The sequence below is a fragment of the Urocitellus parryii genome, chromosome 6, assembly GCF_045843805.1.
Source record: "Urocitellus parryii isolate mUroPar1 chromosome 6, mUroPar1.hap1, whole genome shotgun sequence".
Classification (NCBI taxonomy): Eukaryota; Metazoa; Chordata; class Mammalia; order Rodentia; family Sciuridae; genus Urocitellus; species Urocitellus parryii.
In genome coordinates, this window is record NC_135536.1 from 25,401,702 (window position 1) to 25,428,475 (window position 26,774).

Below are 26,774 nucleotides of genomic sequence, written 5' to 3' on the forward strand. Positions count from 1 at the left end.
TGCTCATCCCTGGTGACATCTCTGTCATGAATCAGGAAAAGGGAGGGTAAGGTGAGAGGCACTTTGACAGACAAAATTTGAAGGATTGGGTTTACTCCCACATCTCCTTGAAGTACCCCAGGAAAATATTCTCTTATCAGAGAAGTCCCTCTAAAAAAAAGTAGGGACTTCCCCTTTACTCTGCTCCAGTTTTCTCTGTAGCCCTTATTACTCACCACCTGGTACAATGTACAATTTTACATCTAATGTGTATAAGTATGTGAATAAATGCATGTATGTATATATGTGTATGTATGTGTGTTCACTGTCTGCCTCTGTCTAGAATACAAGGTTCATGCAGGCAGGAAGTGTCTTTTGTTCATTGCTCTGTCCTCAATGCCTGGTACACAGCTATTTTGAGTAACTAAAATATTATTATGAAGTAGAAAGAATGAATTTGATGGTATGTCCTAGGAAATGGTATTCTGTGCCTATGTTCAACTTCAATTATTTTTAAAGATGGAGGGCAGCAGAAAAAGAGATATGAAAACCCCTCTGTTATAAGGTAGGGGTAACAATTAATAACTAAAAGAGGGATGTAGAAAATGTCACATCACCTCAATGCAAAAATAAATAAATAAACAACAGTACAATTAGGAAATACCCACAAGACCTTCAATTATTGCTAATGTTCAGTGATAGGCCAGCAAGTACCATCCAATGCATGAGTTCTAGAGGGAAAAAATCCCTAATTCCAAGGTCAACGATACCTCAGATAAACTATGACCTTGGGCAAAACTGCTTGAACAGTTGGGCCCTAAATTTAATTTTCTGCATATTAAAATAAATATAATGATACCAAACTTAAATTGATACTATGAGGATTAAATGTTAAATGGAATAAGAAAATGTGACAACATATAATGCCCCCTTCCTATTCTTAAAAGTTCTAGCCAGTTTAGAACAGTCTTCAATGTATTCCAAGTTGACAGACACCTATTACCTATAAACGTTTGCATCATCTCACGATTCTATGCATGCGAGTGTGTACACACATATTAAAAAGTAGGCTCACACACAGTACTTAAAATTGGGACTCTGGATGACTGTGCTTTTTAAATAGAGAGGCACACAATTATCATAAAGGTCATTCTTCCATTTTTCTATTGATTAAAAAACATTTTATCATTTTTTTACAGTGAGCATGTATTACTTATATAGCCAGGAAAATAAATATTACTAACTTAATTGTAAGGAGAAAAAGACATTACTTAGAATAAAAGGAAGAAACCTTCATTTACCCATATCATATTTTCCATGCTAAATGTATTGAATCTTCAACCTTCAACCACATGAAGCTATAGAAGCAGATTCATAGAACATAAGGCAAAATGTTCATTAAATCAAAGAACACATATCTAAACACTTTTTAAATGCTAATTTCCCAGTTCTTTGATTCACCCAGAAATCATAAGTAATCATATAAGTCAGGGAACCTTATTCCTTTGGTTTTAAATGGTTCCTCTAAACCAATACAAGTTCATCAATTGAAGGCATTTCTTCTTTTAAACTTATATCATTGAAAACACAATATGCTCAGATTTTTATCCCTAGAAAAGAGGGGTCAGAGTCAAACCATGCACAATCTAGCAGAGGGGAGATTCCCAAGGCAGCAGTGCAAACACAAAGACTCACCTGGACCTTGACTGACATCTGTGGCAGCATTTTCAAAGGAAGGGGAAGGGAGAGGAGAGAGAAGGGGAAGAAGGGGAGAGAAAGGAAGAAGAGTGTTAGCAGAACACACACACACAATGCAATGTGCCCTTGCATGACTATCAAGTTCATGCAAGCCATCAACAGTGCTCAGCTTCTGAGCCCTTAGTTCTACCTTCACCCCAAAACCACCCATGCAAGCCAAGGAGCTGAGCTCCCCTTTCACTGTGCATGTAGCAAGAGAGGTCAACTTCCCATCTGTCCGGAAAGACATCATCCTGGAATCAGATAGGGCTCCAATGAGCCAAGCAGACTGGAATCCTGCAAGAATATTGGTTAAAATATTCTGGTTGATTTCTGCACACGGACACCCAAGCAAATTCTCTTCCTCTTCAGGTACCACACACTGGATGCGAAGTCAAGCAAGGTTCCCAGCAGAGAGAAAAATGAATAAACCACTCCCTTAAGGAAATAAGGAAAAGAGGCATAAGTGTTAGGGACAAGTTGCAACACATTCACCACATAGAACTGAAGGTCACAAGATACCAAGACATTTACAATTCCCTCCTTCCCGTGATCCCATGACCATTCTTCATCACAGACAGCGGGGTGTGCCTGACATGGTGTGTGAGTGGAGCAGCCACCATACCAACAGTCTCCCTGCTATTCTTCTCTTTGCTTTTCATCCCATCACTAATGACAAGAATCAGCATTGGAAAGCACTTCTGACTACAAATAAACATCCAATTCCGGGAAGGCTGGCATTTGAATGAAGCCAAGGAACTTTCAAAGCATGAAGAACGGTGGACTCCCATCATCTCCTTGAACAACACCGCCTCCTCTGGATCCTCTCCTCAGATGTGAAATAGAATCACGTGGGGGAGTCTAAGTCAGGGCAGCCTAGGACACTGTTCAAACCCCTAGAGCCAACACTGGCCATTGGGGTATTCCTGGGTTGACCCACTTGGAATCACGGGATGGTCATAGACATTAATTATCTAGTTCATTCTTTTTTTGTTAAGATGGAGAACTAAAACAGAGGATGAAAGAGGTTGGGAGATTTGCCCACGCCCGGCTCCCACAGGTGGTTCAGAGACAGAGCCTAGAATCCCGTTCAGTGCAAATTGATTCAACTGGAGCCTAGGTTTCTTGAAGGCATATAGAACCCAATTCAGTTTGCAGACTAAAATAGGGAAGCCCTGGGGAAGCTGGGTGAGAGTCTCCCAGCTACCCCACCGGCAGGTTGTGATCTATCTTCTGTGTCTTGGATGTGCTGCCTGAACAAGGTAGGTAACACTCTTCCTGCCAATAATAAAAACATCTGTAATCATATTTGTAAATTTCCAGGGAGTCCTGAGGGCTCTTACCCCAGGAAAATACAGACTGTGACCAGATTTTGCTGTGCCCCGGCTCTTGGGATGGGACTTAACTCACAGCAAGAGCCAAGCTTTTATCCAGACCACACCCTGTATTCCCTAGAAGATTTATCTGCTCCAAGAGACTTCTAGAGAGCTCTGAATCACTCCTCAACCACACCCCCTTTCCGGTTTTCTGGTGAGTTAGATTTAGGGGTGGAGTGGCAGGAGGAAGAAAGAAAAGAGGTGAAATAGAAGAGGTGGGAAGGAAAACATGCTGCATAAATAACTAAGCAGGCCCATTAACTGTGACTGATGGATTGCCTAGAATAGTGGTTGTTAAAATACCCCTTAATTAAACAGAATATCAAACTGTTTACATGTGGGGTTCTGTGGTGGGAATGTCAACACCATTGTTCATACAAACACACTCTTGGAGGATACCAAGGCCCAGGGAGACAGGATCCCCTGGAACTCCAAAGGTGTTTTGAAACCACTGAGTTACCCATATCTAAACTTGGAGACGGACAGCTCTGAGTTCAGACCTCAGCTTACTCTGTAGCCTTGGGTCCATCACTGAACTTCTAAGTCATTTTCCTCAACCATAAAAAGGGAATCATATCAGAGCCTCCCTCCCGGGAGTGTTAGGAAAATTAAATGAGCTTAACTACTTGTAAGGCACTTAGTACAAAGCAAAAGCTACATAAATGTTGGCTGCTCTGATGGTTATCATTTTGAATTATCACAGGCTGAAGTACCCAAAAAATGTTGACCAGATGACTCACTGCAAACATCAGAGAGCACAGGAGTTAAGTGATTTGGGTTGAGCTCTTCTACTTAGGAACAAGGACCAGTGTTCCAGCTCTGGTCTCCACAAACCTCAGTATGAAGCTGGCAAAGGGGAAGTAAAGACGTCTGGGGTGAGCAAAACTGGGGACTTAGATGTCTCCACACTTACTTCTTTTATCCTCCCGCATCAAGCCTGACTTTGGCATAGTTCTGGTCCTGTGCAACACTGTTCTTGTCACAAACAGAAAATCCCTTTTTTTAAAGATCAAGGTCTAAGATCCTTTCCGGTCAATGGTGGTTTTGAGCACTGTTCCAACTTTAGGACAGAGATGCAGCATCACCTGGCTCCTCTCCCAAGAAGCAGTGAGTGACCTGAATTTCTGACTCAATTCTGACTGACAGAATAAAATGGCAAAGGCAGGAGGAAGAGGGGAAGGAGGATGGTTAGAGGATGTGGATGAGAAACTTGACTGTATCCATCAGCCATAGCCTTCTCTTCTTATAGCAACCTCCAGCTGCCTTCCAGGGAACTCCCTTCCCTGCCTTTAATCCATAGGGTTCACAGAGGTAATCCCTGATCCCACCTTGTCTCCAAGAGTAATTACAAAACTCAGGCCAGAGCATGGGAATATTCTATCTCCTGGATTCAATAATTGGACCAGGAACAGACATGTGACCCAAGCCCAACCAATAAGAGTCTTGCCTGGGAATTTTACTAGAATTATCAGGAAATAGGGTTCTCTCTTTTTCCTCTGAAGCTGCCACATTCCATCTCTGTGATCATAAGGGACAGTCCTCCTGAGAATGAGTGCAAAATAGAAGCAAATAAGGATATTTAGTATAAGAGGATGACAACAGATGAAGAGCCAAATCCCAGCTCTGCCCTCCATCCAGAAGCAAATGCCTCAGCTTCTTGGAGCTTCAGTCTTCTCATGTGTGAATGCAGATCTTAATACCCATCTGTCTCAGTGAACAGTATCAATGGAGATAATCGATTCACCATTCAATACTTATTGACAGAATGCCAACTACAGGCCAGACCCTGCTTTAAACATTGAGGATACAAGCAACAAATGACATAGAAGAGACTCTTGGGTTTTAATGGGAGATAACAATTTTAAAATCATAGATACATAACGTCAAGTAGTGTCAGCAGAGGGTCCCCATGTTAGAGAAGATAGTGAAGGAAGGAAGGAAGGAATATTTTTTCAGGAAGTAATATTAGAACTGATACCTGAGGAAGATGAGTACTACATATATCTAGAGAAGACTGTTCAGGGAGGAGACTATCAAATGCAAAGGCTATAAGCAGGATCTTCTTAGTTATCTCCACCATTAGGATGGAGGGCAAGGACTGGCTCCCATAACTTGTCACATTCCCTGTCCCATCCTCCTAGATGTGTCACTCACACACAGTCTTGGAAAGTCACAAGTGCTCAAGTAATATTCAGGGGAAAACAAATCATGATGAATATACCTCCTGGTCCAGTCTGCACTTCCTCCCTCAGGACTGCTGCCCTCCAACCAGGGAAGAAAAACCAGGAAAGGAAGGATTTGAAATCACCAGCATCACCCCCTCTCCTCAGCATCACAACCAGGGAAGAAGTAAATCCGGGCACTTCCACCTCCATTCAGTCCCCACAAGCACTTATTGCATATTCAACACTAACTTCAGCCACAAGTACCCTATGTTTGTTTTCATGTTGAAAGCAATTTCCTGCAGTTTAAGGGTCCTGTTTCTTCTAATAACCAGGAGAAAGAAAGGACCCTCCACCCACTACTGCTGCCCTTGCAGATGCTAGCTCAGCCAGGGAACCTGACTCTTCACTGGGACAGGATCTTCTCAAGAGGCAAGAGTTCAAGAGCCCCCACCCCCACCCACCCCACCCCACACCCACCCCTGCTGCTTTCTACTTTAACACCTACATCCCTGGCGCTTTGGGGAGTGTGGGGAAAACTGCACAGACAGCCTCCTAGAGGAAAGTCCCAGCCAAACCTTCAGGGACCCCACCTGGTGAACTCTGCCTCGAGTCTGACCTATTTTCTAGGAGAGAAAATAGAATATAGATGTAAATGCAGTGGCGCTCTGGAAAACTCCAGACCTGCAGTGTGAGAAAATAAAACAGCAGGAGGGAGTGAGGAGGTGCTGGCCTGGGTGAGAATGTCACCTCTCCTGGATCAGTCAGTATCTGGTTGTCAACAGTCTTCTGCAATTTGCCCCCACTTCTGTCTATTAAAAAAACCTGATATGTACATATACTTAAATGTTTCCTCTGGCCAGTCCTGGGACCCAATGCCACTCCCTGCATACACCCTCCGGGCTGTATGACAGTGGCAACCACAGGCAGAGGGAGCCCTGAGGTGCTGGCCTCAGAAATGGGGAGGAGGCAAGGCTGAGGGTCAGACATACCTGTGGCTGCACTCTGGGTCTGCCTTCCTTGCTGTGCAAACACAGAAAAGTTTCTTGGTTGTTTTGTATAAAATTCTTGTCGTCTTCTACATAGAGGTGATTCAATTGCTGAATTGACAAAAGCTGACATTACCGGGGGCTTGCAATGGGCTAGGCACTCTCCTTAAGCCTCTCCACAACAACCCTATGAGGTAGGAGACACTACCATGCCCCTTACACAGATAAGGAAACTGAGGCCCAGAAAGCTTAAATACTGGTTCAAAGTCAAATGGTCTATAGAGCCAGAGCCTGAATCCCAGCAATCCAGCTGTGGATTCCCCTCTGTGTGTCAACTGCCATGCTGGGAGCATCCCCTCCAACAGAGGATGAATATGAGAAGGAAACAGAAGAGCAGCAATACCCCTGTCCTAAAGCTTTCATTTATTGAGCACTTCCTTTGTGCTGGCAGTGAGCCAAGTGCTTCAGAACATCATCTTATTTCATCAGCACCACGGCCCTAACAGGTAGGAATATTATTCATCCCACTTTACAGATAAGGAAACCAAGACTTGGACAGGATGTTCTACCCTTATTAATACCTCTCAGACTCACAAGCACATCAGATAAGAGTCAAACTATATTTCCTAATAACAGGACAAACCAGGACGGAAACCAACTGACTTATGGCTACAAAATAGGGATAAGGATAGTGAGCATCTTGCAGCTGTGAGAATAAGGTATTACCCAGAGCAGAGGGAAGGGATCGGATGGATGCAGCATGACCACAGGACTGGACACCTGGAGGCCCTGCCCTGGAACTGCCCCCTCCATTGCCTTTTACAGCTCATCCACGTACTGGACACTGCACAGAATTAAAAGAATGTTCCCAGCCAGAGCAAGAAGCACCTGTCCAGCCACCTAGAGAACATCCTGGTACCCAGAATTCCATGCCCAAAAGCAGATCGGTACATTCTAGTGTCAACAAGGGCCAAGGGGAAGCTGTCCGCAGAAAATGTGGACTTCCACAGGCTGAGGGGTCCCCACAAATGCACGCAAGGGACTTCACGGTTCTGGAGGTAGGAGAGAGGTTGGTCACTGGCCTCCGTAATGCTTTTGCCCAGGACCTCAAATATCAGGACAGACCTTTGCCTGGTCTTCCAGGGAAGGCTGCCTTAACGTTAGCAGGGGGAAAAGGGCTCTCCCTTCTCAGAGAGTACACACAGAAACACTTTGTTTTATTTGAGAGCTAAAGCAAACTTCCAGCTATGAGGAAGCTCTTTCTGGATCTATGTCAGAGAAGTGGGCTCTCTAAAAGGTTTGTGGTGTTAGCTCTGTGCCCCCCCAAACACACAAGAGCCCATCTGCCTGCCTTAGAAGCCCTGTGCTCCCAGCCCTGGTACTGTGTGCTTTTGTTCTTTAGTGATAATAATTCCAGGATGCAAGAGAGTAGCAGGTGGGATTAGGGTTAAGGCGTGGTAGGTATCCCCCACCCTAGAAGGGCATCTGCAGTTGGGGGAACAGAAAGAAAACCAGGAAAGGGATATAAAGGTACTCTTTGATCTAGGCCACCGCTACCAAATACCTTTATGCACTCTCACCTGCTTGCAGTGACTCTGGCTTCAGGAAGGAGACCTTGACTGACAATCGAGAAAAGGAGCTGTCTACTTGTTACAGATACAGCAGAGATGAGGGCAGACAGCCTTGGCTTTAAATGTTTCTGGGTTTTGAGTATACAGACATGGGGGTAAGGTTGTCTGGGGTTTGGATCCTGGTTTTGCTACTGGTTATTTAAAATATTTTGGACAGATTTCTAGGCTTTGCATTTCTCTCCTGCCGCATGGAAATAGGAGCACCCATGCATTCCTCAGTCACTTTACAAAAATCACACAGAGAAAAAAAAAACACAGGCTTATGGAAAAATGGGATCAGGGCACAACACCTGAACACTTCCTCGGTGACACAGTTAGGAACCAGTTTAACACATGTTGTTAAGGAATGTATAAGTACTTCGAAAAACATGGCACTAAGAAAAGACCCAAAGTTTGCTTGTGGGAGAGGAGAGCTTGTGAACTGTTGTGAAGCAGCAGAAGGAGGGTCACCTGGAACTGGACAGAAAGTTGCAACACCAGACGTTGGTGGGACTCACCACACACAGGGTAACAGGAGTAGCTGGCTCTGGCTAGAGGCAGGTGCATTGGGCTATTCCCACTCCTGTTGGTTCACCAACTTCAGTTTTCTGCTTTCACCTAGCACTTCTGATGGACAAAATCATGCATAATCAAGAGCAAAATTATTATGCTCAAACTGTTCCCTAATATATCAATCGCATTGGAACAAATTTGCATTTTCAAAACAAGCGTTATAACAGAACTGACTGTCCCTAATTTATAAGATTGCCATGAGGATCAAATGAGATGATCCATATAACGCGTTGGGCACAATGCCAGGCACATAGTAAACGTTCAAGAAACACTTCCTGAAATCATCATTAATGTTTGTTGACACGTCCCTGGGAGATTGAAAGCAACAAATTGAGCTTCTATTGACTGTTTAAGCCTTCAAATGAAAGTCATCTCTAGTTAGACAATACCTTCTGGCCCTAGGCCACGAAGTTGGCACCTGCTATATTCTCCCACCCAACAGGACAAGGGCTTTGGAAAAGTGCTCATAGCTGATGGGCACTGCCAGAGTTCAGGTTCCATATGTTAACTTCCTAGATAAAGAAATGAACGCTTTCCTCCCCAGACTGCAGCATGACCCACGAGAGAGGAATACACACCTGCATCTCAAAGAACTCCAGTTAACTTCAAGACAGAAACTGACTAAAATGAGACAAGATTCCATTATCTTGTAGGACACAGAGGAAGGCATCACAGGAGGGGAAAGAAATCCATCAGCTGGTATGATGGACAGTGCCCTAGATAGGTAGGCATCTCCAATTTCCCTGCCTCCTGCAGGGAATGCTGGGATTAAGTGCCAGATTCTTCTGGAGTTGGGTAGACCTGAATGAAATCCTGGCTCTTCTATACATGTGAGCTCAAGCATGTTAACTAACCTCTCTGAGCCCTAATATCCCCATCTGAGAAATAGAGACAATCTACTTGTCTAGAAAGACTGGTGTGAGGGTTATATGCCTAATGTATGCAAAAGAACAGATTGAGAAATCTGGCACAGAGGAACTACTAATCCATGTTGGGGGTGGTAATTATTGCATTACTTGACCTCAGAAATTTCCTTGAGAGAGGAGACCTGTCCTCTTTCCATGAATTCCTTTCTCTCTGAAAACATCTTAAGTCCTCAGACTTTTTGCCAATTGGAAGAATGCTCTGGAAGAAGCAGGTGGTTCTCCCAGAGTTTGGGTAAAGGTGAGTTCTGCAAATTTAGCAGTTCAGTACCAGAATTGAGCCTTGAAAGAGGTATACTCTGTAGGGGGCGCTCTAAGGAAATGTGAGTGTGGAGTCAGAACCTTTGTTGTTGTTGTTTTTTCAATTTTTAAAAACTGCATCAACCACTTTGAAAAGCGGTATGGAGATTCCCCAAAAGACTAAGAATGGGCCCACCATATAACCCCAGTGACCCACTCCTTGGAATTTCTCCAAAAGAACTAACATCAGCATACTCTAGTAAGGCATGAATACCAATGTTTACAGCTTCATATTCACAATAGGCAAGTTATGGGACCAGCAGTCCATTATTGGAAAAAGAAAATGTAGTACAAATACACAATGGAGTTTTACTTAACCATAAAAAAGAATGAAATTATGTCATTTGCTGGTAAATGGATGGCACTGGAAAGCATCATGCTCAGTGAAATCAGTCAGATTTAGAAAGTCAAGGGTCAGATGTTTTCTCTTACATAAAGAAGCTAGAGAAAAATAAGGAATTAAAAAAGGGGGTGGGGATCTCATGAAAATCAAAGGAAGAACCATAGAGAAAGGGAACACGGGAAAGGAAGGAGGGATGGGAAAAGGGAGGAACAGTAGAACGGAATTAGGCAAACTCTGTCATGTGCACATATGAACACGTCACAATGAATTCCACTTTTATGTATAACGATAGCGCACCAGTTCAAAAATAAACCAATAAAAAACAAACTGTGGGAAAATACGCATAACGTAAAATTTACCACCTGAACATTTTGTTGTGTGCGGTGCTGGGGATGGAACCCTGGGGCTTCTACTAGGCAAGCAATCTACCACTTAGCTACACCTGCAGTCCCCAACCATTTTTTAAATGTATAGTTTGGTGGCATTAAATACATGCATAATGTACAACTATCCCCAGCATCCATCTCTGGAATTCATTCTATCTTGCAGAACTGAAACTCTGTACCCATTAAACACAAACTCCTTATTCCTTTCCCCCCAGCCCCTAGAAACATCCTTTAATTTTCTGTTTTGATAAATTTGACTACACTAGGCACCTCACAAAAGTAGAATTATGCAGTATTTGTCTTTTTGTGACTGGCTAATTTCACTTAGCATAATGTTCTTAAGGAAACTCTGGGAGACCCACCTGCTTCTCCCAAAACACTCTTCCAATTGGCATAAATTCTGAAGATTTAGACTCCTTCCAGAGAGGAAGGAATTCTTAGAAAGAAGACAGATCTCTCTCAAGGAATTCACTGGGGTAAAGTAATGCAATAATTATGATCACCAGCATGGACTGGTACTTCCTCTGGTCCAAACCCCTTGTAACAGGCATCAGAATCTCCCTCATTTTTAAGGATGAATAATATTCCATTGTATGTATATATATTTCATCTGCAGAAGCCCTGGATTTGAGGTCTGACCTTCCAGCCTCATACCAGCTTTGTGATCTTAGGCAACTCACTCAGCTTCTCTGAGCCTCATTTTCCATACCCATAAATTAGTGGTTATAATAGTGCTAATTACATGACCAGGTTGCTGTGAGGTTTAAATGAGACTTCATATGTACAAGCACTTTGTAGACTACAAAGTACTGTGTTGTTCATTCATTCACTCCAGAAGTCTAGCATCAATTCCTTACTAGCCATTATGTTAAATCCCTGTGTCAAAAAAGAGGATGAAATGGAATCTCTATTCGCAATAACATCATAAAACAAGTTTTTAAAATATGACCCAAAAGATAACTGCAAGGATCTTTATCCATTATAACCTTTGCCATTTTCTGAGGGTTCCTATATCACATTCCTGCCATTGTGTGTATGTGTGTGTTATACATCATATATGACCTCATTTACTCCTAGTGACACTGATATTGTGTTATTCCCACTTAAACAAGGAAACTAAGGCTCAGAAAAGTTAATATCCAAGTCTACTCAACTCATTAACAGTAGTCAGAATTTGAACTCAAGATATTTCTGAACCCTTCATCCTTCCTACAGCCCCATCCATCCCTCTGTGCCCAATTATTTTTCCCCTCACTGATTTACCATCCAAATCTGTCACCTTTCAGGACACAGAAGCAACTTTCAAAAAACTGGTCTGGGTCTGCCAAGATCAATGGAAAACTGATAGAAAGAATGGAGGGTCATTATTCTGAAGTGTAACATACATTGTTGATTTTGCAACATCTCTGCAGGATCCAAATTTCAGAAAAAGAATTACAAGTTTGGGCAAAAAAAAATCCAAAAATGAATCCCATAAAATTCATCTAGCTTCCATCAAGCAAGATGTAAATAGGCATTTCTCAAAAAAAAAAATCTGGTCAAATAAATTTAGAAAACACATTTAGAAAAAATGATAATCAAGTATGGCAAGACTTCAGAAAACCTGATCTATAGTCAGTAAGATCCACTGTAAAATCCAAATGGAGATATCCTCCATAAGTGAAGTATGTTTGGGGCCTAATGGACATTTCCCAGATAAAACATCCAGCAACATCTCACAGAATGCGGGTTGAAAAAGGCTGGCTTTGAGGTCCTGGGATAGCTGGGGGAGGCTTATGATTTACCTTCATGTCTGGTTCAGTTTGAGACAACTAACATTTATTGATCACTACTGCATACCAGACACAAATTTAGGCACTAAAGACTCAAAGAAAAACGCCCCACGTGCTGTTAGCAGTTTATCAAATAATCAAAGACAGTACACAAACATGATAGGGTGGCTCTATATGACCATTTATTGTCCCACTTAGCACAAGGGGGGGGGACTTAGGGTTGACAGAGAATGCTTCAAAGTCCTATTGGGGAAACTTTAAAGTGGCCCCCCGAGGACACAGGACAACACTCAAGTAGGGAAGACTTTTGTAAGAATTTTTCCCATAACTGGCCAGTGGTCAATTGACACCCCTGAGGGTTAGGCTCCCGGGGAAGAACACAAGATCCAAAAACTTTGAGCTCAAGTGCCAACATGGCTGTTCATTGTGTGACCTTGGACAAGTTATTTAACTTCATCTGTAAAATGGAGCTTGTTATGTCAAATTCAGAGGCACCAAGAGTATCAAGAGGCAAATGCATATAAACTTCCCAACAACCCAGTTGCCCGTGCGCTTGGCACTCATTGCCTCCACCTCCTTGACTGATAATGTGCTAGAGAAGGAGGTTAAGACAGGGTGAGGCTTCAGGTGGGTCTGGGATAAAGAGGAGTATGATGATTAGCGGCAGCTGCCGGCTAAGGAGGAAGGGGTCACGTATTAGTGTAAGTCAGCTTTCAACCAAATGCTTCCCAAAGAGTCTTTGCACTGAGACTATGAGTCTCCAGAGACCCAGGGAACCCCCAAAGGAAGCAAGTAGCCCTAAAGACTCTCTCACTTCTAAAGCCCTTGTCAGATTTTCTGCTTTCCCTTACACCCCTTCGTTTCTCTAATTTTCACAAAGTGAGCAAGATTGGTTCCCTCCCCCTTGTAAAGCAAGGAGGTATTGTGAAACTCCGGACCAAAAAGATTGAGTCTGAGAATCCTGCGTGTGGCTTACTGGTTAGTACCTGTCTCATTCTGCAAGGCTCAATAGGATTCTGCAGGCCCTTCCAGAGGGAGCTCAGAGATCCAAACCAGGACTTTCTACTGTCAGGAGCCAGAGAATCAGGTAAGAAGAGGGAGAAATCCCTAAACACAACTTTATGTGCATCAATAATGGGCTTTTTGAGTTATAATTATAGTTAATTACCACTTTTATCTTGTAACTTCTGTGGTACTGCAATTAAAAATGTTTTTTAAATAGTAAAAATAAAAGTGGGTGTAACTGTTTCCATGAATACAGGAGAAGCTGAGAATTTTTACAAATTTTCCTTCCTTCCTCCCTCCTCCCTCCCTCCCTTCCTTCTTTCCTTCCTTCCTTCCTTCCTTCCTTTCAGAGTAGAAGAGTCTCGGGATAGTGAGCAGGTCCATCCCTCTCAGGTTACAGGTGCATTCTATTGAACATCTGATGCCTATGTCCCAGGGAAAGCACTAGGCACCAGGGTGATGGCCAAGGAACCAGACAAACTCAGATCTTGTACTAATGAGCTTGAAGTCTAGCTGTAGGGATGGGCCACGACCATCAGACAGTTCATTGTGATTGTATTCAGAGCCATAGTGTCCTATGGAACATGGGAGGCACAGATTCAAGAGAGGAGAATCAACCTGTCCACCCACAGGACAATATTGGACCTGAAAGCAGAATTCAGGTCTTCTGTATCCCAGTTCATGCTTTTCCCACTATGCCACCCCTGGGGCACCAGTGCCCTGACTGAGGGTCTGGAGAAGAACCAGCATCAAGAGTATAATGGTAGTAACCAGGAAAGAAAGGCAAGTGGCCAAATCTCTGGAGCTTTTGCAGAGGAAAAAAACAGCATGAACTTGGAGAATTATTGGTATTCCCGGACTCGTGCATCTTAGAAGTGGGAAATGATTTTAACTCTCCCACAGTGGGGTCCTAAAAATCCAGAGCCTTCCACCGTCAGGACCACAAGCAGGAGGAATAAGCCCCCTCCACATGAATTAGAAAGGGCAGAGAGTGGGAAGTGTAGACCCACCACACAGGCTGAGCTCTAATCTACCCGCTGTACTGTGCTTTGGAATTAATCAAACAAATCCCTTGATAAATCTGAGGCTGTTATTAGACAACACTAATGTCCCCCTTAGAGTAATCCAGACAAATACATTCAGAGAGGGAGGAATCCCAAGCGGCTGGAAAGCAGACCCCGTTCATGTTCTCACACATCCACACAAGAACACACGGAGGGACACTGCCCCCAACCCATCACCCCCAGATGCCTGTTCCCAGCAGCACCACACGCTACCATCCTGACGGCCTCAGGCCAGGGGTGAGCTGAAGGATGGGAGAACAGGGCCCTGATTCCCTCCCCTCCCCAGCTCTGCCACTGACCTAATTTTCCACAAGAGAGGACTTTTTTCCTTTTTTGGTCCTGCTTGTTTGTACATCATGTCACCCCAGTGCACACACAGCTTAAGGCGGACCTAGCTAGGAAGCAAGGAGAAGCCAAGAGGCTTGGAACAGTGGCCCCAGCTGCCATTTCTTAGGGAGGTCAGGTCAGTAGAAATTCTGTAGCTCACAAGGGATGAGAAAATGGAAGCCTAAAAGAGGAAATTATTTCATTAAGAGGATCCCAATTTTTCCTTTATTACAATGAATCAGAGGAGCACTGTATTCTAAAATGGTCCCACAGAACTCTTTCCCTAACTTTAGGTCTGACCTTGAGTAGGTTTCTTAACCCTTCTGGGTCTCTGGTCTCTATAAACAATGCAGGATATCTTGACACCTAAAGTATATTCTGGAACTGCTGAGAACCTATCAGAATATGGACTGACTTTTTTTTGTAGGAAGAAGACGTAGTTCTTCAAACTACTGAAACTGGAAAAGAAGTAAAGCTGTCAGGAAAACACACATACGCACACACACATGCACACACGCACACACGCACACGCACAGAACACAGCTGACAGCAACTAAAATTGCATGTGGTGAAACTTGTTATTGAAGGAAGAATCAAACATTCTTGACAAAATTTAGACCTGCAGATTTGACATGAGAAGATTGGATAGGGTAGAAATAATGGCCCAAAAAGAACATTCACAATGATAGAAGTTATCTAGGTAAAATTTGATAGGCACACACTCAAAAAAAATAACTGATGGATGAATTAAATCTTCATGCTAGAATACACATGGAGCAGAATTGATCTCGTTAAGAATAACTTGGAAAAATGAAAATGAATTGGAAAAAAATAAATGGTTTAACGAGGCTGGAGAGAAAATGGATTGAGGAATTACACAAGCCCCACTTTTGTTTGCTTCCGGAAACTGCTCCTATGCTAAACACATTCTAGGCTTTGTTAATTCTGATTATGCCAACAGAGTTAAAAAGTCTGAGGGTCAAACTGGGGACTCAAAAACATTTTGATAAATGAATAAAAATAACTATATGATCTCAGAAGTCCTGTCTGGTTGCACTTTTTTCTGATTAAAGATCAAAATAAAATTATACAGGGCTAGGGATGTGGCTCAAGCGGTAGCGCGCTCGCCTGGCATGCGTGCGGCCTGGGTTCGATCCTCAGCACCACATACGAACAAAGATGTTGTGTCCGCCAAAAACTGAAAAATAAATATTAAAAAATTCTCTCTCTTGCTCTCTCTCACTCACTCTCTCTTTAAAAAATTAAAAAAATAAAATTATACAAATATTTTCCTCTCAGGGAAGAATGTGGCATGGGAACCAGCCATCATCTACAACAATGATCCACAGATTACATACATAAAGCAACTTTAGAAAGTAACAGAGGTTAAGTGTATTCTAATTTTGCTGAGAAAGAACAAAAACCAAAAACTGACACTATATAGTACTGATTTTCTTTTTCTTTTCTTTTTTTTTTTTTTTTGAAGGCATTTTGGGGGCTGGGGATATAGCTCAGTTGGTAGAGTGCCTGCCTCACATGCACAAGGCCCTGAGTTCAATCCCCAGCACCACAAAAAAATAAAATGAAATGTTTGCTATTAGGGGACCACTGGCTCAGTGGTGGAGAATCTGCCTATCATGTGTGAGGCACTAGGTTCGATTCTCAGCACGACATATAAAAAAAATGAACAAAATAAAGGCCCATCAGTGTCTAAAAAAAAAAAAGCGAGAGAGAGAGGGAGAGACAAAAGGCATTTTAACATTCTTCAAGTAAAAGGGCATAATTTTAGAATTTAAAAAAAATGAATTACTTCAAAAAATGTATCGTATTATGTTTATTCTTCTTGTTTTCATCAAGAATAGTAACATTTCCTTCTGGCCCCTGTATCCTTGTACTTCTGGGTTGAGGGTAGATTGGAAGTGTTTTTGTTCTACAGTCTCTGTAAAACGGGGATGAAGGTAAAACGATTCGCACAGGACCTGAAGCCCAGTCAGTCAATAAGTGTTCACCTAAAACCCAAGGAGCCCAGCCATTTCCAATCAAGCTGATTCCCCAGCCTCAGATTTTACCCCCACTCCTCCAAGTGAGGAATTCTTTAGATGTTCTGGAACATAAATGTCCCTGGCAGCGACCTCTAAGGAGTGTGGGTCAATGAAGGCAGTCTCCTGTTCCGCTTCATGTGGCAGGTGGGAGGACCCAAGAGGGCAGGACCAGGAATCTGAGTGCTGGGAAGAAAGGGCAGGCGCTTGGAAATGCTCGAGCTCATCTCAGGGCTGTGGGTGGGAGCCATGCTGTGCAGCTATTTGAGGAACAAGCCTTTTAGGCTGGCAGCAAGTGACACTCACTATAGCTTTCATGTCCCAGCAGCCTTTCATCTTCACTCTCTCCACAGAGAGTTTCCTTTGGATAGAGATTGTACCCCCAGATCTTCTCCTCCAGGATTCTGAACTCTGCTGGGAGATGTCCATGTAGACGCCCACTTCCAAACACACTCAGCCCCTCCCAGCCCATCATCCTGAGGACTTCTCTCTTTCCCCAGTCCCCAGAAGGTCCCACATCTATCCATCATCCATCATTCCCCCCCCCAAAAGTATATAAAATATATAAAAGGAAAAGACATAGTTTCTACCAAAGAGACTGAGCTAATAATCAGCCTTGTCCTTAAGTTGAGCAAGTGACAATTAACAGGTACAGCCGCACTCTATCACCTTCCTCTATTCCTTCCATCTTCAGAGGGCCTCCAACAAGCCATGACCCTGATCACTTTGTTCTCATTAGGTGTCCCCTTGGCCTGTTCTTCCCATCTCTTGTCACCCATCACAATTAATTAAACACGGTTTGGTTTAGGTTTTCCATAGTGATGCTTTCTATTTGTTTGTAAGCTCCTTGCAGACAGGCACCAGAGCTGTTCTGGTCATTACTGATTGTGCTTGGCAACCTATGTTCTTTTCAATCAATCCCTTCTCCTTAGCCACAGATCTTCTTTCAGTGTGATGTAAGTGAATGGATGCTAGGCTGGGAGTTAGAAGACCTTAGTTTTAGTCGCAGCCCTCCAGCCACTCGTGAGTGAGAAGCCTCCTGTGAGTCACCCTGCCTCTCTGGGTCACAGTTTCATAAAAGCAGGTTGGACTGTGGTGTTCAAGAGGGGATCAGAAATACTTATGTTGGGGATGACATACAAATGGAAACAATACTTATTTTACATCTTCACGAAGGTTTTTCAAAAGCCTCTTAGTGGAAACTGCAGATCCACAATACCGGGAGATCCAGTTACTGCGGGATCATGGGTTTTAAAAAAAAAAAAGATGGAGAGAATGTGGGATTCCAGCCCAAGCAGTCAGTCATTCCAGAGCCATCTGAATTATTGCCCATGGGATGGAATGAGACACCGGTATAAAAGGTGGGGGTCTGGGGCACCTTGTACATTTCCTTTACAGAACATGAGTCTATATAAACATGGGAGCAGAGAACAATCAGTCACATGCAGAATAGGGCAAAGATCAGAAGACAGGTCAGGGGGAACAGGCAGTGCCTCTGCACGGTAGAGGGACCCCAGTTAGCACTGGATTGAGTCATTGATGGCCACAGCAACTACCGTCCAGTGCCAGAGTGAACAGGGGGCAGCCGAGACAGGTAAATAAGAATTCAAACTCCACATCAAGATCCACTGTCAGGGCTCTTTCCTCAGGCAGACAAACTGCTCCCTCTCTTCAACCACAGTTTCCTCCTCTATAAAACTAGAAAATCCACCTCCCTGGGGAGGGTGGTTGGAAAAATGAAAGGAAATCCTGTCTGAATGTACTTAGACCAGCCCCCCTACCAGGTAGTAAGCACTTCTTGAGAATTAGTGAGCCACCGTCGTTATTAAATGTATTCAATCACAAAGTAACCAGGTACAAACCATAAGATTTCTCCCAAATCAAAATGCATCATCGAGGCCTACTCAGGAATCAAAGCCGGACAGTGAGCTAAACTCAAGCGAAGTCCTAAGCCTACTACCTGCATTTGTGATTCCCCAGCCGGCACATTCTGGGAAGAAAGCCAATCTGAGAACTGTGAGTCTAGAAAAAGCACTGGAGCATCTTGGTCACACCCTTGAACTTCACAGTCTTTATTCTGCCAAATGTGAAGAGAGACCCCCTAAACTCAGAGAGACCATGCACATGTCTCCTTTCGGAGTACGCCTCACTTTCTAAATGCTTGGTTCATTAAGCAGCATGAAGATGGGTCTGTCTTGCTCACCATTCTTACCCCCAGTGCCTCTTCTGACACACAGTGGGCCTGCATACTTCACAGGGGCTGGAGTGGGTGGAAAGAGGTACCTTCCCAATAATATCCCAAGGTTTCAGTAAAAGGGTCCGTGTGAGCATGCATACCCTGGAGGTTCCATTTCTTAGTTCCAATCACATACCAGCTGGGCCCCTAACACCTCAATTTCTTCTGCTTAGAAAAATGTTGGAAGGTGTTCCCCCCTCCTCCCTAGGCTCCCCATTCTGACTTACGCTGGATAAGCAACTTCAGATTGCTGAACAGCAACACACAACACAGCTGGGTGAAAATTCCTGTGTCCTGAAATTCCTGGAAAACTGATGCCGAGCAAGCATTCAGAGACAGACACCACCCCCACCCCCAGCCCTGGAGAGTCAAAGGCAAGAGGAAGGCAGCAAGCCTGCAGTAAGCGAACTGAGCCTTGATTTCCTTAAGAAAGAATTTTGCTTCCTTTCCAAGCACTCCACCCAAGACAGAGATAGAAAAACCACAAGTGAATTAATTACCAGCACTTATATCGCTAGCTGAGCCAGGACTTCCAGCATTTCTGGTGGGAAGCCTCTTGGTCTTTCAGCCCACAGGGACCAGAATTAGAGGAATCACTCCCCAATCCCAGGAAATATGTGTTGCTTTGAGAGGAGCTTTAGTGCTAGTGCCCCAAGGAGTTCAGTGCTTGACTGTGGGGAAAAAGAAAACTTAGCCAAGGATTTCGTGTTTAATTCAAAGAAGCAAGAGGTTTAGATCAGAACACAAATTCGCTGATCCTGGGCAAGTTGCTTCATTCCTCCTGTCTCCCCCAGCCCCCAGATCTGAATCCTGGATTCCCAAAGAATTTTAATGTTCTAAGAAACATACACAAAACACCCAGAATCTTCAGGTTCCTCACGTGCATCTGAGACTTTCTATTTGTGGATATTTTTTTTTCATTTGAACAAACCTTGCTTAATTTCAAGTAACAGAAAGGTCCATGTGGAGAGTTTTTAAAATTAAATGATACAATATTTTAAGCTGGTTGACTGTATTCAAACGCATGCCTCAACTTCAACCAAGTGAAAAGGGTGTAGTTTTTCATTTATTCACCAGTGAAGAACTTTTAAGAACTTTCTTTTGTTCTTTCTACACCTCCAAGCCTTCCCCTCACCCCTGAAACAACCAGGCTGACTTCTGTGCTCAGACCTATTCTGGCCCTGTTGAGCTAACCATTGTACCCACTTGCCCTGGGATCCCACAGGCCCTGAAGAGAAGGAGAGAAAAAAAAACAAACCAAAATGTATTCTTCACCTCTCACCTTCACCTTGAACCTGCTCCTCCCACTAACCTCCATGTGCATATTATCAAAAGGAGAGCATATTATCAAAGTTCCTCCTTCCTCTTCTCAATACCAATCAATAATAGCATTACCTAACATTCACCCAGTGCTTACTATGTGCCAAGCATCATTCTAGGCACTCTATTCAGCAAACTAGACCCTCAGGAGGATCCTCAAGAGCAGGGACCACACTGACACCCAACAGTCGTTGATTCAGCGAATGTCTGATGAAATGATGAATGAGCATTTAAAGCTTAACAATCTCACATGGTGGGCACTCTTATCTATCGCCCCATTTCACAGATGGCAAACATGAAAGAGAAGTAAAAGAAAGGTGAAGTCCCTGGACCAAGTTTGCAGAGCTAGAATGTGGCAAAGCCAGGCAGTCTCAATCCAAAACCCAAGTTCATGCCAACGCAATTATGAAGTTGTTCTTCTTCACATCTCTGCAGTTGCCCTTCTCCCATCTCTACTCCTCCAGTACAGCCTCTCTCACCAAAACCACACAACAGCTTCGATTTGGCTTCTCTGCTCTAAGCTTTCCAATAAGCAATCCATCCAGAAACTGCCCCAAGTGTCCTCTTTCTAAAATTCAAATCAGAGCTGGGCACAGCAGCACACGCCTGTAATCCCAGTGACTCTGGAGGCTGAGGCAGGAGGACTGCAAATTTGAGGCCAACTTCAGCAACTCAGTGAGACTCTAAGTAACTCAGCAAGTTCCTGTCTCAAAATAAAAAGTGCTGGGGATGTGGCTGGCTCAGTGGAAAAGCACTTCTGGATTTAATCTGCAGCACCTAAATAAGTAGAGAGAGAAATAAAATTCAAACCTGACTTTGTCACTACTCAATTGAAAAACTTCCAAAGGCTCCCAATTAAATGAAAAATAGCATTCAAAATCCATACAAAGCTTTTAAGACCCTCCCTGCCTAAATCCTTCTCTCATATCCTCCCACTGATCTCAGTTCTTTGGCCAGCTACATTCAATCCTACAAACGACTACAAATCGCATCTTGCCCATTCATAGAACTGCCCTGAATGCCCTCTTCCCCTTGAATGCCAATTAAACTTTCAAGTCCTACCCAAGAATCTCCTCTGTGAAATTTCCCTCCAGCCCACCTCCTACTCCAATCACACATTCATACACCCCAAACTGGGGGAGGAGGAGGTACTGCCTTTTAAGCTACTCTACAAATGTTCTACCAGGTAACATAGCAACACTGATGCATGTTGTACCTCTTTGCCTGATAGCCTTCCAAACCAGACCAGGAAAAGCCTCAGGGACAGGGATCACACGGGTATCTAATGGTTACTCATTTAGTGAAGTCTAATGAATGAACTTATTCCAAAAAACAAAAGGCCTATTTCAACCAGTCATACACTGAGGGCTGCTTCTCAAAGCACCTGAAGATACCTCAAAGACTTTGTTATTTTATACGATCCAAAGCCCCAGCAAGTGTTCATATAATTTTTATACTGAAATCATCTCTGGGGTATTATTAGAATAGGACAGGGTTCTCCAAAAGAAGAGGTGTGACTGAATCCCTTCCCATTGGCCCTCCAGGACCACCTACCAGGTCAACCAAGACCAGCAGGCACTGAACTGAGGACAGTAAAGGAGCCTAGGACACATACCACTGGCTTCAGGAACACTGGAGACCTCAGCCTCCAACTGCAGCCACAACCCTGGCTTTGAGGGATTGTTACAGGAGTCACCAATTAGAGAAAGATAAATGTAGATTTGAGTGTTATTCTGATTAATGGCCTTCAAACCTTTCTGAACAACTGCCTCATTCGAAAAAATAATTTCACTATGGTCTGCCAATAGGAGTATATTTATAAACAGCTTACATATAAATTAGCCATGTGTTTTATTGTTTCCTTCCTATATCCCCCAAGAATGTTCTTATATGTACCCGAGTTCGGAGGTCACTGATCTGGAGAACAATCTTCCCCACCCCATCCTCTTGAAAGGAAGAGGATGCACATGGCAAACAGCAGGGTAAGTCTGGCTGCCAGGAGCCCCAGAAGGTCCCCATGGGATCCTGGGAGGTATGTGTATGCTAGCTCATGCCCCCCGTAGCTGCCACCCCAACACCTGCCACCCCCCTGCAGTGACAGAGCTAACCAACACAAAATTCTTCCTCTGTAGCTTATTCCTTTGACTTTCTTGCCCGGGTACCTACTCCCTTCGCTACATGGCATCTCTGCCAACATCTGAGGACAATTACCCTGTCCCCAGTGAGCCTCATCCCTCCAGGGAATCTACATGAGCACAGGCAGCCTCTCCATCTCCAGTGACAACAATGAGCCAGCTTCAAACAGCCTTCCACAAGCATTTACATGGTCCCAGGCTGGCTGCTGCCTATAATTGTTACAGGAAACCATTGGTTTGTAAAGAACAACAACAAAAAGTCTTTCCAGTTCATCCTCAAGTAGATCAAACCAAGTGGGATGTGAATGTGCTTAACATAGATTCAATAAAAGTTGTTCCACGGTAAATGCACTGCTTTTCCCTCTGAAAGAGAGAAGGCGTTTCCAATGGTGGCCAACGGGGTCCAGGTGATCTCTGAATTCACTGAGTAACTGATTCAGTGGATGTTTTTGAGCTCACACTCCTAGAAACCTGCATCTCTCCACCACACATTAGTGGGCCCATGCACACATGTATGTGAACACATATGTACCCATATAAAACACGAACACACCCCTCTCCCACAAAAATGTGCTTTATTAAAGCAACAAACATTTACTGATCACCTGCTTTCTGTCAGAGGCATGATATTCACACACAAGCCTGTATATATATATATATTAATCAGCAAAGGGAAACAGGGTCCCCCTGTCCCCCGCCCTGCCTTAGTTTTGTTTTATCGTTTCCAAAAGAGTACCTTCTCATATACATTCTGCAACAGGAATTGGAAAGCCCAGCTAAGCAATCTCAACTTGCATTAAGGAAAGGAAAGCCAAAGAAGCCAAAAGACACATTAAAATGTAGCCATTGGTTCTATATTCTACATGAGGAAAAAATAGCTCCACTCTGCATTAATGCGAGACTAAAAATTCAACATCAGGCTAAGCAAACAGCAAAGTTTCCACAGCAACTAAAACCCCACCATCCTCTGCCTCCGAGGCAACTACCACGCGAGGGTGTGAGATGGTCACACCCATTACCCAGCACACGCATGGAAAAATGAGACCACAGATGAGCAGTGGTGGACTCCACGTACACTTCACTGCTTGAACTCGAAACGCTGTCTGTGGGATTTTCTTTTAAAAGTAAGCTATTTTAAAATACTAAATGGGGAGTTCCATTTTCTTTGCTGCACTATAGCAGAAAAACGATGGCCAATGGAGAGATGGCCAAGAGCCAAGACTAGTCTCATCCCCTTTAGGGTGCAGGAGGGGATTTGCTTGGTGGGTTTCCAGTCTATGCCAGAGCAACATCTTCTAGCCCTGCCTAAGCCCTTTCCCTGAAAGACTTCTTCCAACAATGCCAAAAACATGGGGCACCCTGGGCAACCTGGCAGAGGAGGAAGCATTTCGGAATAGGGCTTATGCTTTCAAGGCCAGTTTCCAAGAGCAACTACTCAATACTGCTTCATCTCATGCCCTTATCTTTCAAAAAAAAAAAAAATAGAACAACCTGCTAGATTTTTTAGCAAAATCTTCATTTTCTGTTGGCATGTCTGACCTTGACTACCAGGTTGGGCTTGTCAAGCAAGTCCAATCCAATTCCCCTTTCCTCTATTCCAGGGCATTCCAGAACTTCTCGTCTTATTGTAAAATGATTTGGGATTCCCAGAGGGCTTCTTGGAATTTCAGAGATGCAAATCCTACCCAAGAAGGGAGGAAGATGGAGCATCTTAGGGAGATGACATGAGGCACAGCAATAATGCTAGAGACGGGGTTAACCATGACTCCTTCACACTGCAAGCTCCCCAATAGCAAAATGACTGGAGTATGAATCACCTGCTTACATCAAAATCTGTTCCCACAAAATCCATCCCACATTGTTTAGGATTAATCACAAGCAGTTAATTCTAAATAACTCAGTGGTGTATGTACTGCTGGTGCAATATTAGAAAACTTATTATGAGTTTTACCTGGACACAGGGTTAATTTCTGCAAAGCATCATCCAGAAATATTAGGACCCACCCACCCATCCATCCCCCTCACCTACATTGCTCACTGTAAAGGTCAGTTTGCTTTAAATAGAATGAAGAACAAAGAAGTAGTAGTTGGGAAACAGACTTTGACCTGATAATAGGAAAGAGCCCCCTGATACCCAGCAGTGATCAGAGATACTTTAGGCTGCCTTGAAAAGCACCAAGTCGCTGGACAACCACCCAGTTGTCTGGGTTTTTTTTTTTTTTTTTTTTTGTGGGCCGGGGGATAGGAGGTGGGAGGGTGGTCTTACACAGAAGAAAAGTGAATAAGAAACAAGTAGTTAGAGCCAATGACCTTTAAAATCCTTCCTAAACTTGTCCTATGATTCTTGACAAGGTACCTTGGTTTTCAGAGCCATGCACAGGGCAAAGCCACAGCTAGAAGGCTATACAAATCTGTTAGCATCCTCTATGAAGGTCACAGGATCTGTGCTTCATCCCTCACAGATGACTTCTGCAGCCCAGAGTCCCTTCAAATTCCAGCATGTCTCTATAAAACTAAGCAGAAACTCACAGAACCCCATGCTACGTGCCATTACCTCTGCCTAAACTCCAACCTGCCTTTCCTGACCCAGGTGGAGTAAATAGGCTGTGGAAGGGTCCATCTCCCAGGGATCTCATAGGTCAGAGGCCCAATGCCCCACAAGCCTCCTCCTCCCTGGTCCCTTCGACCTCCATGACTAACCATGCAAGAAACAGGGCTCCATCAGGAGAGGGGAGAAATCAAAGAAAATGAGATGGAAAGAAGCAGCCATGAGTGTTTGTTGACCTCTCAGTCTGCCCAGGCTTTTCCCCACTGTTTTGGTTCACAAATGAGAGATTTTGGCTTTGCTTTCTATCTTCTCTCTCCTCACAAGCAAAGGTCCTCATTTTTTATTTGACAGCAACTTACTAAATAAATAAGCTGAACACTCACTCACTGCACTCCTCTCTCTTCTTCAGGGGCTGTAGGCAACACATTTCCAATCAGACCTGCAGGAGAGGTTAAGAACTGTGCATAATGCACCCACTGGAGGTAGGTGAGAGGCAAAAATGTCAGGAGAGGAGGGGATGAAGAGCATGTTATCGGAAAAAGTTGAAGGAAAAACTCCCAGAAACATTTCCATAGCTACAAAGATACCATACTTAAATAAGAACCTTTCAAACCAAAAGGATCCTAAAGGTATTCACAACTCAGAGACCCAGGAGCTCTGCATGGTCTACAGTTCATGTCCCCATCTTTCTCTACCTCCACCCCGTTTAGGCTCTCATATACCTAACACACTGCAGGGTTTGTCCCCAAGAAAGTAGAAAGCATTCACCATTCCTAGGACTGGATGCAAATCAAGGCCTGTCGCAGAGGACAGCTGGGTAGTCCAGCAGGATAACTCTGGGGTCAATATGTCTTTAAAACTACTGGTTCCTGGATTTATGAGAAAAGACAACTTTGGAAAATACATTGTTTAGGAACATTGTGAACAGCGATCAAGGTCTGAGAGCAAATATAGACAATGACACATTTAAAGGGGGGGGGCCATATTGCTTTTAAATAGGTCACCGGAAGATACCCATTTCTGGACAACAGTCATGACAACCCATCAGTGATGTTACTTCCCAAAGAGATCACACAGAGAGGCCTAGAAAGCTGTGCTTGTCCTTCTCCCCTGCCGGCCACAGCCTGTCACCCACAGCAACTCCCAGCCACCATGGGTCAAGCAAACCAAACATGGCCACTTCAGATGGGAAACCTCAGGGTGATGAGCGGAGGTATTTCTCTGTTTAAATACCAATTCATTCCTCTAAATCTTCAGCAAATATTTCCCAACATTTCTGCCTTTCCCCACTGGATATTTTCTGTGTCTCCTCCCACCACACCTTCCAAAGTGAACTTCCTATGGGCTCCAGATAATCCCACACTCCCTAGCCACGACTCTTCCACCTCTGAGGATTTAAGTCATGGCAATTGTGTCTGTGATGAAGGGTCATGGGTGGAGGGAATCACATCTACACCCGGATCAACATTGCTGTCACCAGAAAGCAATGTGTGAAAACAGAGGTGGATCCACAGGGGGGGGGGGCGGGGGGGGTCCTTAAGAAACATCATATCACAAATGCATAATTAGGTACAGGGCCTCAGAAAGGGCCAGTGCCAGTGAGAATCCACAAAAGGGTTAGTTTCAGGGTGAATCCACCTCTGTTACCAGCTCATCCTCGCACACACGAAGGAAAAAGGAAGAAAAAAACAGGGAACGAAGATTTGGTTTTGTTAGGTCTGAAAAGAAAGTAGCAAGAGAGCCAGAGAAAGCCTGGCGGACCCATTTGGGAGTCCATCTTTTACTACCAACCCTGAGTGAGATGCTGGGCATCTTCTGGTACCTGGGAAACCAAAGGTAAGTCTGAAGAGCCCCTCCCATCCAGCGATGCTCAGCACACTGCAGCCGGGCTCTGACTGCCCCCGGGCCCCTGGGTCCAGTTCCCCGTCACTTCACTGCAAACCAGGGTCT

The 26,774-nt window shown here is 43.9% G+C and overlaps 1 protein-coding gene across 9 annotated transcripts in view; it reads right to left on the bottom strand.

Moving 5' to 3' along the window:
• Nrxn3 (neurexin 3) overlaps positions 1-26,774 on the bottom strand; it is a 1,484,695-nt gene that overhangs the window by 1,450,328 nt on the left and 7,593 nt on the right. For all 9 annotated transcript variants that reach the window (XM_077800321.1, XM_077800320.1, XM_077800323.1 and 6 more), the window contains exon 2: positions 1,675-1,692. In XM_077800321.1, coding sequence (XP_077656447.1) covers positions 1,675-1,692 — 18 coding nt within the window. The remainder of the gene's footprint in view (positions 1-1,674; positions 1,693-26,774) is intronic.